This window comes from Synchiropus splendidus, chromosome 14, assembly GCF_027744825.2.
Source record: "Synchiropus splendidus isolate RoL2022-P1 chromosome 14, RoL_Sspl_1.0, whole genome shotgun sequence".
NCBI classification, from domain to species: domain Eukaryota; kingdom Metazoa; phylum Chordata; class Actinopteri; order Syngnathiformes; family Callionymidae; genus Synchiropus; species Synchiropus splendidus.
The window spans coordinates 23,158,892-23,179,620 of NC_071347.1; the positions used below are offsets into that span (position 1 = coordinate 23,158,892).

At 50.6% G+C, this 20,729-nt stretch overlaps 4 protein-coding genes across 4 annotated transcripts; 1 reads left to right on the top strand and 3 right to left on the bottom strand.

Annotated features, from left to right (window-relative positions):
• Positions 1-18: 18 nt before the first annotated feature.
• On the bottom strand, positions 19-6,463 carry znf319b (zinc finger protein 319b). The gene is made up of 3 exons (XM_053885014.1): positions 6,437-6,463; positions 5,276-5,395; positions 19-4,537 (listed from the first exon to the last, which is right to left on the bottom strand). Exons 2-3 carry the CDS (start codon positions 5,278-5,280, stop codon positions 2,689-2,691), a joined length of 1,854 nt encoding a protein of 617 aa, XP_053740989.1. The 5' UTR covers positions 5,281-5,395; positions 6,437-6,463; the 3' UTR covers positions 19-2,688.
• usb1 (U6 snRNA biogenesis 1) lies at positions 6,120-9,230 on the top strand. Its single transcript, XM_053885018.1, has 7 exons — positions 6,120-7,536; positions 7,739-7,878; positions 7,943-8,126; positions 8,334-8,387; positions 8,457-8,562; positions 8,783-8,863; positions 8,952-9,230. The coding sequence occupies exons 1-7, from the start codon at positions 7,412-7,414 to the stop codon at positions 9,057-9,059; spliced, it is 798 nt and encodes a 265-aa protein (XP_053740993.1). The 5' UTR covers positions 6,120-7,411; the 3' UTR covers positions 9,060-9,230.
• Positions 9,231-9,246: 16 nt separating this feature from the next.
• On the bottom strand, positions 9,247-14,672 carry pla2g15 (phospholipase A2, group XV). The gene is made up of 7 exons (XM_053885019.1): positions 14,220-14,672; positions 12,528-12,684; positions 11,926-12,044; positions 11,737-11,835; positions 11,167-11,391; positions 10,990-11,102; positions 9,247-10,541 (listed from the first exon to the last, which is right to left on the bottom strand). The coding sequence occupies exons 1-7, from the start codon at positions 14,365-14,367 to the stop codon at positions 10,140-10,142; spliced, it is 1,263 nt and encodes a 420-aa protein (XP_053740994.1). The 5' UTR covers positions 14,368-14,672; the 3' UTR covers positions 9,247-10,139.
• A 1,477-nt stretch (positions 14,673-16,149) lies between these two features.
• lcat (lecithin-cholesterol acyltransferase) lies at positions 16,150-20,629 on the bottom strand. The gene is made up of 7 exons (XM_053885127.1): positions 20,453-20,629; positions 19,244-19,400; positions 19,072-19,187; positions 18,902-18,997; positions 18,265-18,489; positions 18,002-18,197; positions 16,150-16,781 (listed from the first exon to the last, which is right to left on the bottom strand). The coding sequence occupies exons 1-7, from the start codon at positions 20,598-20,600 to the stop codon at positions 16,421-16,423; spliced, it is 1,299 nt and encodes a 432-aa protein (XP_053741102.1). The 5' UTR covers positions 20,601-20,629; the 3' UTR covers positions 16,150-16,420.
• Positions 20,630-20,729: the final 100 nt, after the last annotated feature.

Sequence of the window (20,729 nt, forward strand, 5' to 3'; positions counted from 1 at the left end):
GGAACAAAGGTAGAAAGTGAATTAACAGAATATTTTAAATGAAAAAAGTTTTATTAGAGCGGAGTGTATATCTGAATGCTACATCCAAACAGACAACCTCACCGTCAATCTCCACTTTGCCACAAACTTTTTTTTGTTTTTTACAAAACGCACATGAATCACAGTACGACTGAAACCAGAGTGGGGCCTGCGAGGAGGGCGGCTTCCTCGGACAGAGCCCAGCGAGCATGCACACACGGAGACAGCAGGGCTGAGCAGAGGTCGCGCAGACTCCTCACCCTCCCAACCACAGCGGTTGGACCACATCAGTTTGGTGATTCTTTGGCTTGAGTTGCTCTCACACCTCTGTCGGCACCAAACACCCGGAGGGACTCGAGAATGAACTCAGGTGGCAGACTGCTGGAGAACAAAAGCATGTCGTAGTTCCTGAGGCGTTTGTGTCGTCTGCAGACGGTGAACTGGACTGGAGAAAGGAACGCCTTGCTCCGCCTCCGTCAATTCAAAACATGTCCAGGTTTATCATCAATTCACGTCAGACGGGGACCATCGTTGGCCGAGTCAGTGTTTGGTTTCAACAAGGGGGAGACACTAAAGTTGTGATGACCAAGCTTCAAGAGAACAGGGAAGACCAACCACATCATCGAGAATCTTCCAACTTGACTTCTCATCCATGGCATGACACACAAGGACCCATGAAGAGGACGTGTCGGTCTGTTGGGATTTTCTGGAGACTTTGAGAAAAAACCACGGCACTCAAACTGGAAGCCTCAGCGGGAGACAATTATTGCATCCATGGGTGTCGGGGAGAATGACTGGCTCTTGGGGGCTTTTCACACTGCGGGTTCTGTCTCGGGCGGGTCCGATGGGCTCTGCGCGAAATACCTTGTTCGTGACCCGCGACGAAGCAGGTCTCAAGGAAGTCGTCATCAGCCGTGCAACAACCTGTTTACCACCATCGGCTTGACCTCCTTATTTCTCTGTCACCTCTTGACATTATGAGTTGTCCTCTCCTCAGAGTTGAGCCACGGCTGGAACAGAATGTGGCGTTTCACAGCCAAAACTAAACGTGGGAGAGTCTTGTCGTGTTTGTATTACAAGGAAATAGTGGAAACAAGCTGCGTAATACGGAGCGACTCGACTGATCCACGCTGCTCTCACAACACCTTGACCACAGTGAGAGAGATGACTGTGGATGGAGACGGTTTCAGTCAGAGAAGTCCAGATCCAGACGTCTGGTGATCTTCAGTAACTTGGGGATAACCAGCGTCTTTCCTCCTCACTGTCACATGCAGTGACTGTAGTGACACCAACTGTAGAGCGCAGCGTTATTCACTGAAGCAAATCTGTCTGTCAATAACATCAGGTGTTTATCAGCCTAAAAGAGGAGAAAACACCTGAGGTATCAAACCCCCGCACACATCTCCAGTCCCGGACCGCTGCGCTGCGCTCCTGTTCCCCAGCGTTCTGGGAGAAGTTGTTCTTGAACCATGTTGTGCGCCCAGACAGCCATCAGAGCCTTCACTGCCTGGATCAGGTCTGTGACCAAAACCCGACTTGCTTGTGTTCACATCTCGGACTTCTGAGCCGAAAGAGATTTGTCTCCAGACAGAACCCGTAGTATGAAAGGGCCCTAACTTGAGCTTCAACAGGGACAGCAGGTGCCGTAGCTTCAACGATGGATGGATCTAGTTTGACTGGACCCCAACCTTGTCACAGAACAGTGACGGAGCGTGTGCGTCTCTCCAAGTCCCCAGATGAACCAAAGACCAAAGAACCCAACAACAACAACAATTGCTCTACAGCCGCGTTCTAAACCAACAGCTTCCAGCTCAGGTCTCTGAGATTCTGCCGACTCAGCAGCGAGAAACGGACAGTATCCTTTCACAAACAAGTGCAAACATGAAAAGACTAGAGCGGACAGGAACACATCTGGAATCTCATGGCATTTCAAGAAGGCAGATACAGTCAGACAGGTGGAGCGGTGAGGACGTCCGTCGCCCTCGGCTCAGTTTTGAAAAACATCTCAGGTTGACTGAAGTCACACTCACACACAAGCAAAACTGAGGTGTGACGAAAGTTGAGCGAGGAGGATAAAGACACTCACAAGGTCACACGGGCGGAGGGAGGTCGCTGGTTCCAACTGGAGTGTGCAAGGCCCTGGTACCAGGACTAGATGGTTTGGACCGACTGAGGAGGTGGAGGTGGACCATGTCGGGACAACCGGACTGTAAACACTGACCACCTGGTGAAGGCCAGAACAGCAGCACCAGGGGTCGACCATGAATGGAGGTCCACGCCACCTCAACAGTCACCTGGCTCGGGGACCCGGGGTAATGGTGGGCTTTAGTTTAGGTCGTGGTGACCTCCAGAAGCCTCCAGATGAGATCAGAGGAACGATCTAGAGACAAGTTTAAATGCTGGTCCAAGAGGGAGGTTCGTGTCTCGCTTACAATAGTCAAATGAAACGGTCTCTTGGAGGGTCATGTCGGACCGCGGGGGCCACGTGGTCCCCTGGTTTTGCTACGGACAAGACGTTCCTCGTTTTGTGTGTGAAGGACTTGAGTCAGGAACAGGAATGAAGATTCTAAACACAATCTTTGCAGTGCAAACGGAGCGACCTTTCTGGACACGCGGACCACCCGGCCGCCGCTCTGAGGTAAACAACAACACTGGAGGACCCTCGAGGTTCTAGATGCACTGCGACACCGAGTATCCGGCCCCCTCGCCCGTGTGCTGGAGCGTGTGGTCCTCCAGCGAGCCCAAGTCACTGAAGCGCTCGCCGCACCACACGCACTTGAACTGGCCCTCGCGGGAGTGCGTGCTCTGGTGCTTGAGCAGGTGCTCGCGCTGCTTGAAGCCCTTGCTGCAGTGCTGACACTCGTAGGGCTTCTCGCCCGTGTGCACGCGCCGGTGCCGGTTCAGGTCCGAGGAGTACTTGAAGCGCTTCTCGCAGTCCGGACACTTGAGCGGCTTCTCCCGCGACGGGTCGCAGCGGTGCTGGACGAAGTCGGCGGAGGACAGGAAGCGGCGGTCGCACAGTGAGCACTTGAGCGGCTTGTCCTGGCAGTGAGCGTTCTGGTGGCGCTGCAGCGTGGAGCTCTTCTTGTAGCCCTTCCCGCACACGTCGCACTTGTAGGGCTTGTCGGGGGAGGGGTTGGGCGACTCGCCGCACTTGTGCCGCAGCAGCTCGCCCGACTGGCTGAACTCCTTCTGGCACGAGGCGCACTTGAAGAGGTTGTCCATGCCGTGGACGTGCTGGTGGTAGAGCAGGTGCGAGGGCTGCATGAAGCCTTTGTCGCACAGGTTGCACTTGAAGGGCCGATCGGCCGCGTCCTTGTGCGTGCGGCGGTGACGGATCAGCGCCAACTGCTGGCGGAAGCTCATCTGGCACTCGTCGCAGTGGAAGGGCCGCTCCTCCGAGTGGGCGCGCTCGTGCTGGCGCAGGTCGGACGGGCGCTTGAAGCCCTTGCCGCAGGTGGCGCAGCGGAAGGGCCTGGAGCCCTGCGGGTGGCACGGGTGGTGCAGCAGCTCCGACGACTCCTTGAAGTGGAGCTCGCACAAGTTGCACTTGAAGAGGTGCTCGCCCGAGTGCACGTACATGTGGCGCACCAGGTGCGAGCGGTGCTTGAAGCTCTTCTCGCACACGGCGCACTTGAAGGGCCGCTCGTTGCTGTGCGTCCGCTGGTGGTGCTGCAGGTGCGAGGACTGGCTGAAGGCCTTGTCGCACGTGTCGCACTTGAAGGGCTTCTCGCCCGTGTGCACCCGCTCGTGCCGGGTGAGCTCCGAGAGGTGCTTGAAGCCCTTCTGGCAGACGGAGCACTTGTAGGGCCGGTCCCGGGCCGAGGGGAAGGGCAGGATGGAGGAGCTGCCGGCCACCGCCGCGTCACCGCCACCGGGCTGCTGCGCCGCCGAAGAGTTGGGCGTCAGGTTGCCCGAGGAGCCGGGCCGGTAGGTCTTCTCGCAGATGGAGCACTTCATGGGGTTGCTGCTGTTGTGGGAGGAGTGGTGCTGAGCCAGAGAGGTCAGCAGCGAGAAGCCCATCTTGCAGACGCCGCACACGAACGGCTTCTGCTCCACCTGCACACACTGGTGCTCCAGCAGGTCGGTGGCCTGGTGGAAGATCTTCAGGCACTGGGTGCACTGGAAGGAGCGCTCGTGGCTGGCCATGCAGCGGTGTTCGTGCGGGTTGGCCAGGTGGGAGATGTCGTGGCCGCAGGTGTCGCACTTGTGGCCCGCCTCGCCGTCGGCCTGCAGCGTGGCCTGCTGGGCCTGGGCCGGGTGCTGCTGCGTGTGCTGGCCCCCGCCGTGCTGCTGGCTGTGTCCCGGGTGTTGGTTCTGCTGCTGGTTCTGGTTCTGCTGCTGCAGAGAGGCCCCCTCCTGCGGCAGCACGATCCCATACACGGCACAGCTCAGCGAGTTCTCGGCACCAGGCGGGAGGGTGTGGACCACCTGGGACTGAGGGACGTGCTGCTGCTGCCACACCTCCGACATCCTGGCCCGGGCGTAGGGGTTCAGCTTGGTAGGAGGAGAAGCCCAACTGTCAGAGGTGGAAGAGAGCGTCACTATTCAGAACACAGTGATGCCATTCAGGCGACAGCCACACTGACACGCACATTCTCGTGTCACATCATTTTCTGTGCCAGTTTAAAAAAAAAAACAAAGCTGTTTAGAGACAGAGTAGAACACGTGCCAGGACTGTGGAGGCACTGTGACGCTCCAACAGCAGTCGGAAAGACACACACACTCGCACACACATGGAGCTGGCGCGCTCATCTTAGCACGGGCGCAAACCAATCAATGGCTGAGAGACGCTGCTCACTGACTGAACTCCGAGCCACCAGAGGCAGGAGAGAGTGGACACGTGTTTCTCGTGTTCTCACCATAATGACAGAGAAGCTGAAGACAGTCTGTTTATATTGACAATAAGCTGAACAGCTATGGCCGACCGTACAGTAATAACACACTCGAGAGGAACAGTGACGCCGACGCAGAACTTGTGTGGATACGATCGACTGCGTTCTCTCAGATGAAGTCACGTGATCCTATCAGTTCTATGATGCTCCAGTCTTCTTCTTAACAGTCAACTCCTACCAGAAGAATCCATCTGCTCAGTCAGCTTTTTATGTAAAAGCGTTGAGTTTCAATGTGACTTTTCTCCAGGAACACTACGACGATCAAGTTCAAGTTGTTGAAAACACTTTGTCGTTCGTATTCTTATTTAAACGTTGTTTAAAAGTGAAAGACCTGGCTTGTTTATAGTTATTGGTATACTCACTCCATCCTGGACGGTGAGACTTGCTGGAGGAGAATGACGCAGAGTGAGAGGACAGGAAGGAGGCGAGTCTTGGAGGATCCACTGCTGTCACTTGCTGCGTGACTCCAGGCCGATAAAAGACTTGAAATAAAAACACAAACGCTTTTAGATTACATCATGATCCCAAAAACCCCAAACATTTGTGACAATGAACTCATTGGAAACTATTGAAGTTATCAGCAGAAACGAACACAGCCTTGTATGGACCAACAGTTGGGATCAAATCCTTCATGTCAGCTGGTCTCTCAACACCTGACCACATCAGTCCCAAGCAAAAACCTCTGACCACAGTAGAGTAACTGCAGGCACTTTGCTATGTGATAGGAGCGTGATACGCTCAAATATCATAATATTGACCGTGCAATTTTGTATTTACGCATTTTTTTTACATTAACACTTGCTGCTTTTGTGTTTAACAGCGTTTTCTTTCTGAACACTGGAGCTTTTGTTTTTGTGAAATATAACTGTCACTGGATTGAGTTGGTAATTAACTTGTTTTATTGCGCTGCACTGTCTGATTTCTGACAATGCTTTACTATCATTTATCATAATGCTTCATAAATGAAGTAAACTTTATTTACAAATATTACAATGTATCCTGGAACCACTCGTGTACTGGAAGATACCTGTTTAATTGAAATGGATATTTAAAAAAAAAACACTCTATGGGAATTAAAAAAAACCCTTAGTGCAGGGTGTCCCTCACATATCAGCCGAGTTTCCTCAACAAACTCCAGCCACGTGACCCAGTAAAGTCAGTCAACGATTGAAAGTCTGAATTCACATCGAGTCCCGCGGAGCGACAGTGGATCAGACATGACCAATCAAACGAGCATCTTCACAAATCGAAACCCTACGAGCCCTTTCTAAACGGACAGCCGTCAACTCTATTGTGATGTCACCACGTCGATCCTGCATTTAAACGATGAAACACTTGCTAAGTTGTTTGACGCACGACTCGACCAGAGCGGGAGTCGATCGCGCTCTCGGCGGTAAAACCATTCAAATCCAAGCGAGCTAGCATAGCATCTCCCGGAGAAACGGGGGCCCACACTGGTCTGCTTTCAGCACCACAGATGTGACCCGAGATGCGCCCTGCGTGTCGACAGCACGGTTACGAACCTCAGGCTGCAGGAGAGCGGGCGCCAGGCTGCCGTTCCTCCGCCTCACAGCCGCGAGGCTGGACGCTGCTGCTCCCTTGTTCCAGCGCGGAGGCTCCGCGGGCAGGAAAACTGCGAGTCCTTGGACATTGCATGAGGCAGAAGCAGCAGTTTGCAGCATGAAGTGATGCGCAAATGTCCCAGAGTTCGGCTGGTTTGTGTTCCGATCAGTGGACGGGAAGAGATCGGAGCATTTTGTTTTGATTTTGACGGTTAGCTGACAGCTAGCGTGTGAGCCGCTGCCTGCACCCGGGAACATGAATAGGGCTTGGACTCGCTCGCCTGCTCCCAAAACAAGCGCACGCTCCGGTGGATGGCCCTGGATCATGGAGGATTCCACTCATTCAGTTTTCTTTCTGCATTCAACAAAAACAGGTCATCTATTAAAGAACGAACCGTTATAATTTCAATATTGACAAAAACAATTACGGCAATAAAAATCGATTTTTTTAATGATGTTGCTAAAAATGGTCTCAGCATATAAATGAGTAATTATTCTCCAACTTATGTTGTAGTTTACATCACCATGCTCCGGTATCACATTTCTTGTGCTTAGATATTTCCTTTCAAGATGGAATCTCAGGAAAAACCACCAGAATCAGAAGAGCTTTATTGCCGGGTTCCTCAGACTAGGTGTTATCTTTGGTGCAATAAACATTCAAGATATATAAACGGTCGAGATTATGATTACGTCTTTACGAATGCTCGTGGTGATTTTAAAGGAATTATTTTCGATTTCTAAGTCAACCTTAGTAAAATGTATCTTGGTGGAACCTTTGTTTGATGAAGTGTGTTCCAGTCGGACATAAATGCCCGCTACAGACGGATGTTTACACCGGACGCGCTGGGCAACTGGCTCCCTGCCGCCAGTAATGCGTCGGAAATCAGCGGTAACGTTGACAAAAACATGATCGAGTGGTCTCGTCAAATATAACCCATGCTGTCAACAATGCTGGTGGGATACAGCAGCAGCTCTGAGGAGGAGTGTGACGCGACAAGAAAAGAGCGTGAGAATGGAGCTCCGGCGAAGAAGATGAAACTGAAGGAAACCGCCGAAACAAAGTTGGTGAATCGCAAACGTTACGTTTTGTTGGGTTGTCGCTAACACAGTGAACATATTTGATTTATTCTTGACAATTGCTGAAAACTCAGGACAGTAGGATCATTTCCAATTACACGACATTCGTCCTCAAACTAGAATTGGTGCAGTTTTTGTAGTATCACATGTGCAGACGTTACACTGCACGTAACGTGTTCCCTGCAGGCTGCCTCTGCCTGGATGCCTTCTGTCGATGTTTCCAGAGGAAGTGGACCCTCAGACTGAAGACAGCTCCCTTCACGGAGGGAGAATCCGCTCCTTCAAACATGAAAGAGGGAACTGGGCCACCTACATCTACCTGCCATGTAGGTCCCCACACAGGGTGCCTCACGGTCTCCATGATATTGACTCCGTGTCTGTCTCCCTCAGACCTCCCCGACGAAGACTTTGATGAGTTGCTGGAGGAGCTTCTGTCTGCCGCGTCAGCCGCTGGAGTGTCTTTGACCCAGCAGGAGGAGTTTCACCTCAGTCTCTCTCAGACGGTGGTGCTGAAGCATCACTGGATCCAACCCTTCACCCAGAGCCTGAAGGTGCGGCTGGCTCGCTGCAGGAGGTCAGTTGTCGCTCCAGTGTTCCTCTTCACATGAAATACACGTCACATCTTCCAAGGCTTCTGGGCTTCAGTAACATTTTGAAGCTCTTCCTCCTGGTCAGCTCTGCTCTAACATCTGCAGAGCTAGGTGTCAGTTTGCTCTTACATGTAGCAGTTTCAATGTCCTCCAAGCATTAAGAGGGTTAGTTAACCTGTGTTCTCCTTCAGGTTTGCATGTTCAGCTGGACGACTGAAGGTGTACTGTAATGCTGAGAAGACCAGGTAGACTCCAAGCCTGCCCTCTGTGATGCTCAGTGTATTGACCATTAGGTTCTTCAATGACTCCCACAGGACATTTTTGGGGATGGAGGTGGTGACTGGGCACGCTCAGCTGTTGGACCTGGTTCAAGTGGTGGACACAACCATGGCAGAGTTTCACCTGGAGACGTTCTACAGTGTAAGTGAGAAGTGTTTCAGGTCTGACGAATCAACTGGACTGAAGCTCTGAAATCCTGAGCAAGGTGACGATGAGACGACCAGGAGGGTGTCAGAGGTGGGATCAGGCAGGCAGATGATTGGCTCTGGACAGATACCAGGGAAAGGGTCATGGATGTGATTCCTGCTTTATGTTGAAGGGTAGAACATCCTCTCAATGGGTTGCTCTTCTCCACCTCCAGGACCCATCCTTCCATGTGAGTCTGGCCTGGTGCGTGGGGGACGAGACGCTGCAGCTCAAGAAGTGTCTTCATCGTTTGCAGGTAAATCAAAACGCAGCGAACGAGACGCTCGTGCGAACGAGACGCTCGTGCGAACGAGACGCTCTTCATCTGTGACTCTTCTGCTCAGAGCGTGTTCGACCAGCACGAGGACGGAGCGTATCTGATGAGGCTGGACTGTGGGGAGCTGCGCTGTCGAAGCGGGAACAAGACCTTCCGGTTCTCTCTCCAGCGCTGAGTTACCTTCATACAGTGGAGTATTTTTAGCTTGTGCTTGTGACTGGAGCCTTGCTGGCTGTCGCTGCTGGGAACCGAAGGGAGCAGACGCAGATCTTCACTCTGGTGGCGTCAGCAGAGCAACAAAACTGTACATGACAAACTGTCAATAAAATAAAATGAAGGGAACAGAGGGAAGAGAAACACAGTTGTTGGAAATTTGTGAATATTTTACTCACAGAAGGCAACAGATTAGCAAGAACATCTGAGGAGTCACAAGGTGGTCCCGGCAGTGCGGTTGGCACATGAGACTAAACATCGACTGACGGCAAGTGTAAACGCACAGGCAGCTCGAGGCACTTGCATGAGAGAAACACATGAAAAAATAAGTTACTCTTCACATCGAGAACATCTGGATCGAACACTTGTGGATGATGTGCTGGAGATGATGAGTTGGCCTCCCGTAAGTTCAGAACTTGTGACAAGGAAACCGTCCTGAGATCATTAAAATAAACACGCGGCAGGTAAAGCTCCAGAGGTCCACGCTAACACTGGCGATCCAGACGACTGGCTTTGGCAGTTGAGCAGCCCCGATCACGTGACCGAGATCAACATGGAGACCACAGATCAGCATCAGGAAGGTGTGACTTCTCAGCCAAAATGGAAGGTTTTGCTCTGTACTCTTCTCAGTCCAAGAAAGACACAATGGAAGGAAAAATGGCTCCAATAAAAAGGGAATCACAATTAACTGGAATTAAATACACAACTTTTTTTTGTCTTTGTCTGAAAGCATCTCAGTTGTTCTTTTCCTAAGAAACCAAACCAGAGTTTGTCTCACTAAAGCCAGCGCCTTTTCCTGTGGCATCACAGTGTGTAGCCTTCGTGTTGAACTGCAGAGCTCAAATCAAAAACAGCTTTCAATACTTGTAGGAAAATTTAAACAAACGCGTGGAAGTACGGGGATAAAAAGGAGTCACAGCACGAATGACTTCGCTACTGCAGTTAAAATCATTTTAAAACGTGGATTTGATCAGCGAGGACGCCTCGGACGCAGCGATCCACAGGCGCGGTCATGTGACCGAGCGCTGTCTCAGCCGCAGCGTCACGGAGAGAAGACCACCGTCTTGATGTAGGCCACGGTGGTGAAGTTCAGCAGCATGTTCACGTGCTCGTTCCCCGGCAGCTCTTTCAGAACCACCGGCTGCTTCTGCTGCGACACCCAGCGCTTGCACTGGATGGCGCTGCGCAGGTTCACCGTGCCGTCGCCGTCGCCCCAGATGACGGTGGGCTCCACGTCCGGGAACTTGTCGGAGTACTGGAAGGAGTCAGAGGTGGGGATGCCGGTGCCGTACAGGCAGTGGAGCGGCACGCCCGGCGCCGTCAGCTCCGACACCAGCGGCTCCGTGTCCTGCCGCATCATCCAGCCGTCCTCAAAGCCCACGTCCGAGTAAAAGCGCTTGTAATCCAGCACCGTGTAGTTGGCCTTGGGCGTCTGCACCAGAACCTGGGGGGAGGGGGGCGGACAAGTTGGAGGTTTTAATCACTCACACACACACTCACACTCTCACTCACACACACACACACACACACACTCTCACTCACACACACACACACACTCTCACACACGCTCTCACACACGCTCTCACACACGCTCTCACACACGCTCTCACACACACACACACACACACACACACACACACACACACACACACACACACACACACACACACACACACACACACACACACACACACACACACACACACACACACACACACACACTCTCACTCACGCTCTCACTCACACACACACACAGACACAGACACTCACACTCTCACTCACACGCACGCACGCACGCACGCACGCACGCACGCACACACACACACACACACTCACACACACTCACACACACACTCACACACACTCACACACACTCACACACACTCACACACCTTGTCGTGGGGCCAGGTGTGAGCGTATGGGAACAGCCAGGACGTGGACACAGCTGAGCGCTGCTGTCCCCGGATCTTCAGCGGGCTGATGACAGGGATGCGGTTGTTGTCTCCTGTGGACAGGAAGGGAGGTGAGAGGCGTCTGCCTGGCTGCCCGGCCTCCGGCCAGCGTCTTACCGGAGGCGATGACCCTCAGGGTCTTGGCCACGCCGGCCCAGGGGGGGCCCAGAGAGATGAAGGACTTGATGTACTTGTCCTTCCAGGCCTGCGGCTGGTGGTTGAGGAAGTAGAGCGTGTACATGTTGCCCATGCTGTGAGCGATCAGAACCACCGGCCCGCCCGCCTTCGCTGCCATCTCCTCGATCATCCGCTGCAGCGCCAGGAAGTACTCCTTGTTCTCGTCTGCGGAGACAGGTGCATGTCAACTTGTTTTGCTAAACTTGTTATACTTATATTTCACATTGTTTGATACATTTTTGCTGCTCCCCACCAGGTCTCAAGTCTCATAACTTGAGGATGGAGACAAAATAACTAAGTTTGGTTCAGAAACAGAAACATGTATGCGTGGGATTGTTTATACTAGTCTGTGGGGACCAATTCTTGACAAAGCACTACCCTTGTGAGGACCATTTGGCTGGTCTCAAGTCTCAATTTGAGGGTTCAAACAGGTGAGTCATGTGTTCCGGGGGAGGGGGCATGGCCAGGAGAGGTCCTCACAAGGATAGAGACAAACGTGTGTGTCCTCACTTGGAGCCTTCCTCCAGTCGTACGGCGCTCCTCTGACGTCGTCACCTCTGGTGTAGCCCCACTCCACTAGCGCCTGGACGATGCTGAAGAAATACATACCTGCGGGACCACAGCCAGCTGTCAGTCATTCTTAAAGGGGCCGGGACTAAAGTCACACGACGGTGTGAGTCTCCGTGCGAGGACACTCACCCACACTTCGGCCACTGGGATCCAGATACTCGATGGAACTGGTGTCCCCGAAACCCGGGACCCTGATGTTGACACCAGGAGGGGAGGAGGTGGTGTGTGTGGTTCTGTTGTAGATCAACCTGCACACACACACACACACAGCAGTCAGTCTCTCTCTCTCTGTCTCTCGCTCCATCTCACACTGCTATGACTCTGAAGAGGTCGGACGAGAAGACGACCAGGACTGGTTCACCAGGTCACTTGTTTTTCAAGCGCTGACTCTGCTTCCTGTCACGGAGGTGTTGATCAGTGGACCAGCCAAAGTTCTGTTTGGCCTGATAAGACGACCTGTCTCTCTGCAGACTTGAGGGACAAATCTTTTGGAGTTTGCACCGCGCTCTCTTTCCCTCCAAAACAATCGAACAGTCCGACCTTTAGTAACCCCTCAGGAGAGGTCACACCGAGCCTCTGAGCAGACTCAAGATTCCACTCCGTGATTTCAGGGAAGTTCTTGGAAGAGAACTCTCAATCGAACGAGCAAAACTGAAAGCAAAGTTTAGGGAAACGATACCAACCGAGGCCCATCACGCGAACTCCGTCATGACTGCGTGAGCTGGACTCACCGGATGTTGTCGATCCAGCAGTCGATGGCCACAGGAACCAGGAGCTCCAGGTTGAGCCACAGCGTGAAGAAGGAGTCGGTCTTCTTGTAGCAGATGTAGTGGACCACGCTGGGCTTATCCAACTTAGCCTCCAGCTGGTTCCCCAGGTCGCCCGGAACTGCAGGGAGCGGAGGCAGGTCTGAGTTTGGTCATGACACTTTATCACCTTCAAACGCCACACAGTCATTCAAGACCGTGAGGAGCCTGGCCACGCGGGGGACTCGGCCCTGATCTGTTTGAACTATTTTGGGGGAAATATAGAAGGAATAAAGCGTCGCCTGGCGCCACTGCTTTTGTCAAAATTATCCATTTCTAAGCAGCTCTTCTTCAAAACCGCAGAGAACAGTCTCCAGCTGCCCTCTGACTCAGCTCTTTTTCAAAACACAGCTTTCGATGGGAAATATGGAGAGAATAAAGCGTCGTCTGGTGCCACTGCTTTTGTCAAAATGATCCATTTCTAAGCAGCTCTTCTTCAAAACAACCATCGAGAACAGTCTGGGGCTGCTCTCTGGCTCAGCTCTTTTTCAAAACACTGCTGTGGCGCATCAAACGGCCTCGCTCTTGTCGTGGTGAGGCAGTGCTCCAGCTCAGCTCTTGAGTCATCATGCTCGACTCACCAAAACCTGGTCCAAGTCACCTCCTTTTCCTGACTCCGTGCAAGTTTGAAAAGCCCTCTGGCTCAGCTCTAACCACCAACACAGATCGACTTGCCTCAACTTTTTCAGAATGAAAATCTCACTCATCTATGGCACCAACTTGTTTCCAATCTCCCCCGGTCACTTCCCTCAAGTGCCGCAGTGGAATGGTGAAGCCTGTTTTTGGAACTTCCCCTGGGTTTGGGTGCAATAATCACGTTACAGTAGAGGAAGTGAGTTCACCTTCGTCAGGTCTGAAGCAACCACACACACACACAAGAGACTCAAACATCTTGACAATTTAGACGAGGAAATGTCAATCAATGCGCGTGTCAACTCCCAAACACAAACCTATCTGAGCTGATAACCCCAGGAAGATTAAGAATCAGGTCTGAGAATTCATGTCGGCGCGGAGAGGAGCGGGAAGCCAACGCGCCCGGGGGTGTGATGAGCCTCCGAAGCCAGGCAGCTGAAGGCGCCACACAGGTGAGGTCATGTGACTACAGAGCGCAATGAGGAAGAGACGAACCAGAAGATGGTGGTTGGCTTCGCTGCCAAACTGTCATGTGACACAGCTGGAAAGAAAGCTCCAGTGTGTGAGGCAGAAACTCAAATCCCAGATGGAGGTTTCTGAGGAAAAAAACACAACACACTCGCACAAAAACTCACTGAAAACTCTTTCTGAAGAGCAACACACCGTGATTCCGTTGACATTAAACACAACCAGCTCGTGATCTCACAGCAAAACAAAAAAACACTCACAAAAGTTGAATTTACTATAAAGTGAAAACACATCAGAACAACACATCACAGCCGAATTATGCGACAAAGCACCAGTTACTTTTCGAACACAACGTTTTTGGAAGAAAGACGGGTTTTGCGAGGACAAGAAAGTAAAAGAAAGTTTTGTGGGATTTTTAAACGGAGTTCTGTGACGCGCCATCGGCGGCTCGTTGTGTAAGAGCCGCTCTGTGTTAGTTTAACTTCGCAACCGATAAGAGCAGAACAGTGCACTCACTGAGGACGACCGGGGGTCTCGGGGGCGAGCAGCTCTTGTGTCCGGGGCATCGATCCAGGGGAAGCCCCGCACTCTGGCCGCCCAGCAGCAGCAGCAGCTGTAGCAGAACCAGCGAAGAGAAGCTGCTGATCCTCGTCGAGCTCGACATGGCTACTGCCGGCTCATCGCCTCTCCTGCATCTTTGGCTCGTCGGTTCGGCTCCAAGTGTCGTGGACTTCCCCAGCTTCCTCAAACACTCCTGACAGGTTTGACCGACGAACAGGAAGATGAGAACCAGATCACGAGTCAGCAGCCGATTACAGGTAGGTGTGTGGATCAAAGAGCAATCGATTCAAGAGGTAAACACAGCAAGACATAGGCTAACGAGCCCCGATCTAATCGATTGGCCTGAACTAATATTAATTAAAATTGAAGAGTGTCTTGGGAGCCTGAGTTTACGATCTTGATTCGATTGCGAACATTATCTGTCTTTACACACATTTATAATATCCAATCGACCTTGATCCAGCGCGTTTCCTTTGATCGACAACAACAGCTGTGATGTAACGTAAAGTTTTATATATTATATAATATTAGTGCTGTCAGTCGATTAAAAAAATAATCAAATTAATTACAGGATTTTGTGCATTTTTATGTCATAGCTGCTAAAGGTCTCCTGATAAAGAATTTGAGTTCTAGGATATTAAAAAATTGTAGTGCATGACTAATCAATTGAATACAGTATGAAGAGAAGATTTGAAATCCATTTTTTATATTGCTGACTGTGCTTCATAAATGAAATCCAAAAGTGAAGGTCAAGCACCTCTGCAAACCAGTGAGGCCAGGTGCATGGTTCAAAAATGTGGAACCAATACAGCAATACAGTGAGAGATAAATAAAATAAAGCTGTTCTCAAAAATGTGGAACAAATACAGCAATACAGTGAGAGATAAATAAAATAAAGCTGTTCCCAAAAATGTTTTTAAATGAGGCAAAATGAAGAACCGTTGACATTTTTTAACGCGTTAAATTGCGGCGTAATTAATTAATCGAAAATTACAGCACTAATATATATATATATACATATATATCGACAACAACAGCTGTGATGTAACGTACATTTTATATATCTATATCTATATATATGTATATAGATATAGATACTTGAGCATGTTATAAAGAGAGAGAGAGAGAGGTGTCAGAGGAGTCAAACTCGGCCACACAAGAAGACTTTTAAAACATTTGTGTGAAACTCAAACTCGCCAAGTAATGTTATTGCGCTATCACGACCTTTTGAGATCCCTTTCATCCTAATGGCAGCCAAAATTTGATTTATGCAGTACAACATGTGAAGTCGTGAAGTCGTTCCACTTCTCTGTGGAACACAGAGCACACCCCTGAAGCACCTGAGGTTGCAGGTTTGCCTGCCCTTTTTATTCCATTTTACAGTGAGCTCATCCACATTATCTCTACCTAAATAATGAGGTCACTGATTGTGCGTTTTTGTTTTTTTTTACCAAATCATTAAATCAATGCTGTGGCTGTTTGCCTGATGATGTAGGTCAGAGGAGATGCTGGACCATGGCTCCATGTAAAATCCACTCGCAACTTTCTGCAATTAATGATGTCAATTTAAGAGGTCATGAAGTAGTATTTTCTTGCCTAGTATCGTGCTGAACTGTGTAGTCTATTGTCGTATCAAAGAGGTCCATCAGTGTAGTGTAATGTCTGGAGCAGCAGAGATACTTGAGCATGTTATACAATATACTTTGTTTTTATGTGTATTGCTTAGCGCAGCACAAATATCTGGTAGAGTAGCATAGTATGCTGGTGAACAGTACACCCTGCAGTCGTGTCCAGCACGGTGGACCTCACTACAGTTTATTACCATGTTGTGAACTGTAACTAGTGCCGTGTACATCATGCATGACACAGAAGAATGGCATGAGAACAAGCACCGGCTCGCGGTTAACATTTTATTCACACTTCTTGTTTACACTTCCGTTTTTGATTCAGTGGTTTTGAAAGAAATCACAGTGGTTCAAAACACCATGTTTGAGATTATAAATACCATCAAATAAAATAAAGTCCAAAGTGACAGCCAGCAGACTCTTGCTTGCCAGCAACCTTTAGTCTAGATGAGGGGGTCTTGTTTTCCCAGTGTGAGGGGTCAGGGTTACCTGCTGCGCCTGCACATAAACACGGCAGCCGCCTCAGACACCTCACTGCTGCGATCTGACCTCCACCACCTCGGAGGTGTTGCTCCGGCCTTCCAGAATGGCCTGGACCAGGTCTAGCACCTGCTCGTGGAACACAATGTCTAGGTGGGTCAAGCCCTTGAACTCAGTCACGTGGACGGGCGGGGTCTGCTTGTTCACCCAGCGTTTGCACAGACTCATGCTCAGGCTGTCCACCGTGTCGTCCCCGTCGGCATAAACGTAGCCTGTCGGGTCGGAGTTGGGAAAGTTCTCATCGTAAATGTAGGTCACCGGGGTTGGTAGTCCCACGCCGTACATGCACCACGTCTCAACTCCGGGAGGGGGAAGGTAACTGGTGAGGTTCTTGGTGTCCTCCCACATGTGCCTGGAACCACAAGAGCAGTCACGTCTCACTGTTGGTCCCCATTGTTTTCACTGCTTCAAGTTGTTTTTCGATTCATGGAACACAAACATTTTAGTTGGGTTGTCCCAACATGAGGACAACTTCTGGTTCATCTAGGAGCTCCTCAGAAACCCTCCAGGAGGGAGACACTTGCGAGAGGAAAACGTTTTCACTCGGGCAGAATTTGATGACGGAGTGGTGGACTACACAACTCTCAGCAGGGTTGAGGCTACACAACTCTCAACTCACTTCTTCGAGCTCTCTGTTCAAGACTACTCCAGGCCTAGGGAGGTTCTCACTTCACAGAACCGGTTGCTGAGCAAGAAAGTCATCATCTTGCTATTGTCGGTTCACCAACAGTTACCTTGCACTGTTGCATAACGTTTCCGGTAAGATATTGTACTAACACCACTGCAATGACGTGTGCCGCCCAGCTAACTTCCTGTTTCACTTTCAAAACAAAGCTATTCAGGGTCACTTCTGAAACTGAGCGGAATCACTAACCGTGAGTTATGATTGAAGGATAACCCACCGCATCCTTGAGGAAAAGTAACATACAAATACCGTAGTCGTAGAGTGAGTAGTACTAGCTACAGTAGAAGGGGGTGGCTGCAAATTGCAACCTGAGGAAGCAGCAGTAAAAGTACTTTTGTAGTAGCCGGGTGGAAGTAGAAGTAGTTGAAGTCAGTGTAGGTGTAGTATTTTTATTTTAAAAAATAGTGATTTGACTATTAGTAGTGCAGTGGTAGAAATATTTAAGGGAGGGGTGTTGTGCGGCAGCAGGAGTAGGTGAAGTACACATAGTCGTAATAGTAGTGGGGTGTAATGTTACTGATCCTATTTTTAGGGAAGCGGAGGCTTTACAGCCAGAGATAAAAAATAATGACAGTGGCCAGGTTTTGTAGTAGCATTATAAGTAGAAAAGGTCGTGGTGCTTGATGTAATATTGGTAGAAGTAGTAGTTACCAGTGGAAGAATAAGTATTGCTCAGTGAAGTATTACGAGAGAGTAGTTGAAGAAGTAGCATTAAGAACTTGATGAACAGTTGGGGAAATAATGGCAGCAACAGAAGAAGGAACAGTAGTAACAAAAGTAACAGTAATTAGTCGTCGGGGGGTAGAAGTACTAATACGAGTAAGATTTGTAGTGATGGTTGGGGTAGATTCAGAATCAAGAGGTGAGGAGAGAAGCATGCTTGTTACCATCCATCCTCAAAGTTGATGTCAGTGAAGAAGCGTTTGTAGTCCTGGTTGGTGTAGTTGAAGCTGGGTGTGGAGATGAAGGCGTGGTCTTTGGGCCAGGCCTCCTCAGAGGGCAGCATCCAGGGGTTGGTGGTGGTCATCCTCTGCTCCTCGCGGATCTTGATGTTGGAGATCATGGGGATGCCGTCGTTTTCACCTGCGACACCAGAGTCCAGCAGGTGACCTTTTCGACCGGAGCCTGAGAGCGAACGCGCTGCTGATACCTGAAGCCATGACGCGCAGGGGCTTCACAGCGCCACCCCATGGCGCCCCCAGAGAGATAAAGCCCCGGATGTACTTCTCCTTCCAGGACTTGGTTTGGTGATTGAGGAAGTAGAGGACGTAGTGGCAGCCCATGCTGTGGCCCATCAGGTAAACTGGCTCCTGGTACTGGTCGTACATCTCCTCCACCAAACCCCGGAGCTTCGCTAGATATTCCTGGTTCTCATCTGTTGGATGGAGGACATTTGTCTTTGTCAATGGTGCGGCATGATGTGGCTTGGCGTGGCATGTCATGATGTGGCGTGGCATGGTGTGGCGTGGCATGATGTGCCTTGCCGTGGTGTGGCATGGCATGGCATGATGTGGCATGGCATGTACGGTGCGGTGCGGCATGATGTGGCTTGCCGTGGTGTGGCATGGTGTGGCGTGGCGTGGCGTGGCATGATGTGCCTTGCCGTGGCATGGCATGTACGGTGCGGTGCGGCATGATGTGGCTTGCCGTGGTGTGGCATGATGTAGCGTGGCGTGTCATGGCATGGCATGGAATGGTGTAGCTTGGCTTGTCGTGGCTTGGCGAGGCGTGGTGTGGCATGATATTGTACAGTACATTATGGTCAGAGTGCAACACTGTCCACTTACTGGGCGTGTACCTCCAGTCGTACGGCGCTCCTCGAATCGTGGCGTTCCGGACGTATCCGATGTTGACCAGGTGCTGCACCATTGTGTGAAAATAACCTGACAACCGTTCAGTCACGTTAGCGTGGAAACAGATGATCAAACTTGAGGGACTTGCACCGCATTCATCTGACCTGCCAGATTGTTAAAGTCCAGAAACTCAATGGGGTACGTCTGTCCAAACCCAGGGACCCGCACCTCCACACCGGGTGAGTTGGAGGAGCGCCGAGTCGTGCGGTTGTAGACCAGTCTGCCGATGAAAGTGGGGTCAGAGCTGGAAGGAGCAGAGCGTGCAGCCTTGGTTACCTGATGTTGTCGATCCAGCAGTCCAGCCCGATGGGCATCAGCATGTTGAAGTCGATCCACAGGGGGAACCAGTGCGAGGTCTTCTTGTAGCACATCCAGTGGACCAGTTTGGGTTTGTCCAGCTTTGCTTCCAGACGGTTCCCCAAGTTCCCTGGAACTGAACCCACACCGAGAAATGATCAGCAGCGAGATCTTTTGGCTTGACTGAATCCCAAGATGCTCCTCAGCCAGAGTGCACATGTCTTACACACGGGCCCGGCACAGATCGCTGAGGCCCTTCGGATCTGCCTGGATTTCAAACTTTAACATGGACCTAAACAATGTGATGACAGCCTGGATAATATAAGTGTGAGCTGGCCCCGGCGCACGTGATGTGAGAGGGTCAATATGAGAGCAGGATTGATTCCGCGGCCTGATGTGGCTCTTCTTCACTCATCACTGACTCACTCACAGCTTATCAGCTCAACACGCAACACCACTCTGCAGGCAAACACACCATCCAGGGTCAGATGAGCAGAGTTCGTTGACCTGCGCCCGCAGAAACGCTGCTCAGATGGAGCTCGCCACTAAAAAGGATGGAAAACATGAGGCAACTTTTCCAGTGAACCCCAAATCGAGCCTCCTCTGACATCACATCGCAACTGCCGCGCGACGAAGGAAACTGTAGAGGAAGGTTAGGAAGCACAGCTGGTGAATAACAGGCCTAAGTTAAGTGTTTGGATGAACATGAGTCAGGATGTTATATTGACTTCAGTTGATTCTCATTCCAACAAAATGCTCTTCTGACCACAACACAAACAAAACAAACTTCAAAATACAGTGGGTAAATATTACATTTATTTCAGTCTTCAAATCATATCCTTTTCCACAAATTATAACTTCAAATGTTAAAATGTGTATTTAGAGATGTCAGTATTTTTTTTAATCTCTCTGAAAGCGTCTCAAAAGCGAATGGGCAAATGCTAAATAATAATAATAATAACACGATAAATGAATGGCTCACCAATTCACTTCTCATTTAAAATCATTGTTGAGTTTTAAACTTGTGAAATGTTCTGTAACTGTCTCAGCAGAAATACGGGCTGGAACACTTCTAGTTGTTCCTGACTCACTTCAGGAATTTCTTATCATCATAAACGACAGACGTATTATCCGTTTAACCAGGCGCATATCTCTGACCGCGCGCGCGGATCCGTGTTGGTTACGCACCGATGATGAGCGGAGGAGTGCTGCTGTTGGTCGAGACTTGACTCTTGGCGTCACGAGGGAAGATGACATCGAGCAGCCAGGGCGCGGAGTGATGGAAGCTCACGAGCAGGAGCAGCAGGACCGAACACGCGTGCACCTTGGAGCCCATGTTTGGTTCGTCCAGCTGGGTTCCACGGGTTGATCTGCTCTGCAGGGGGACCGTGGACCGGGGAGGAGTGCCGAGAGGCCAGTCTGGGGTCAGAGCTCCAGACTGCAGACAGCGCCCCCTGCTGAAAGA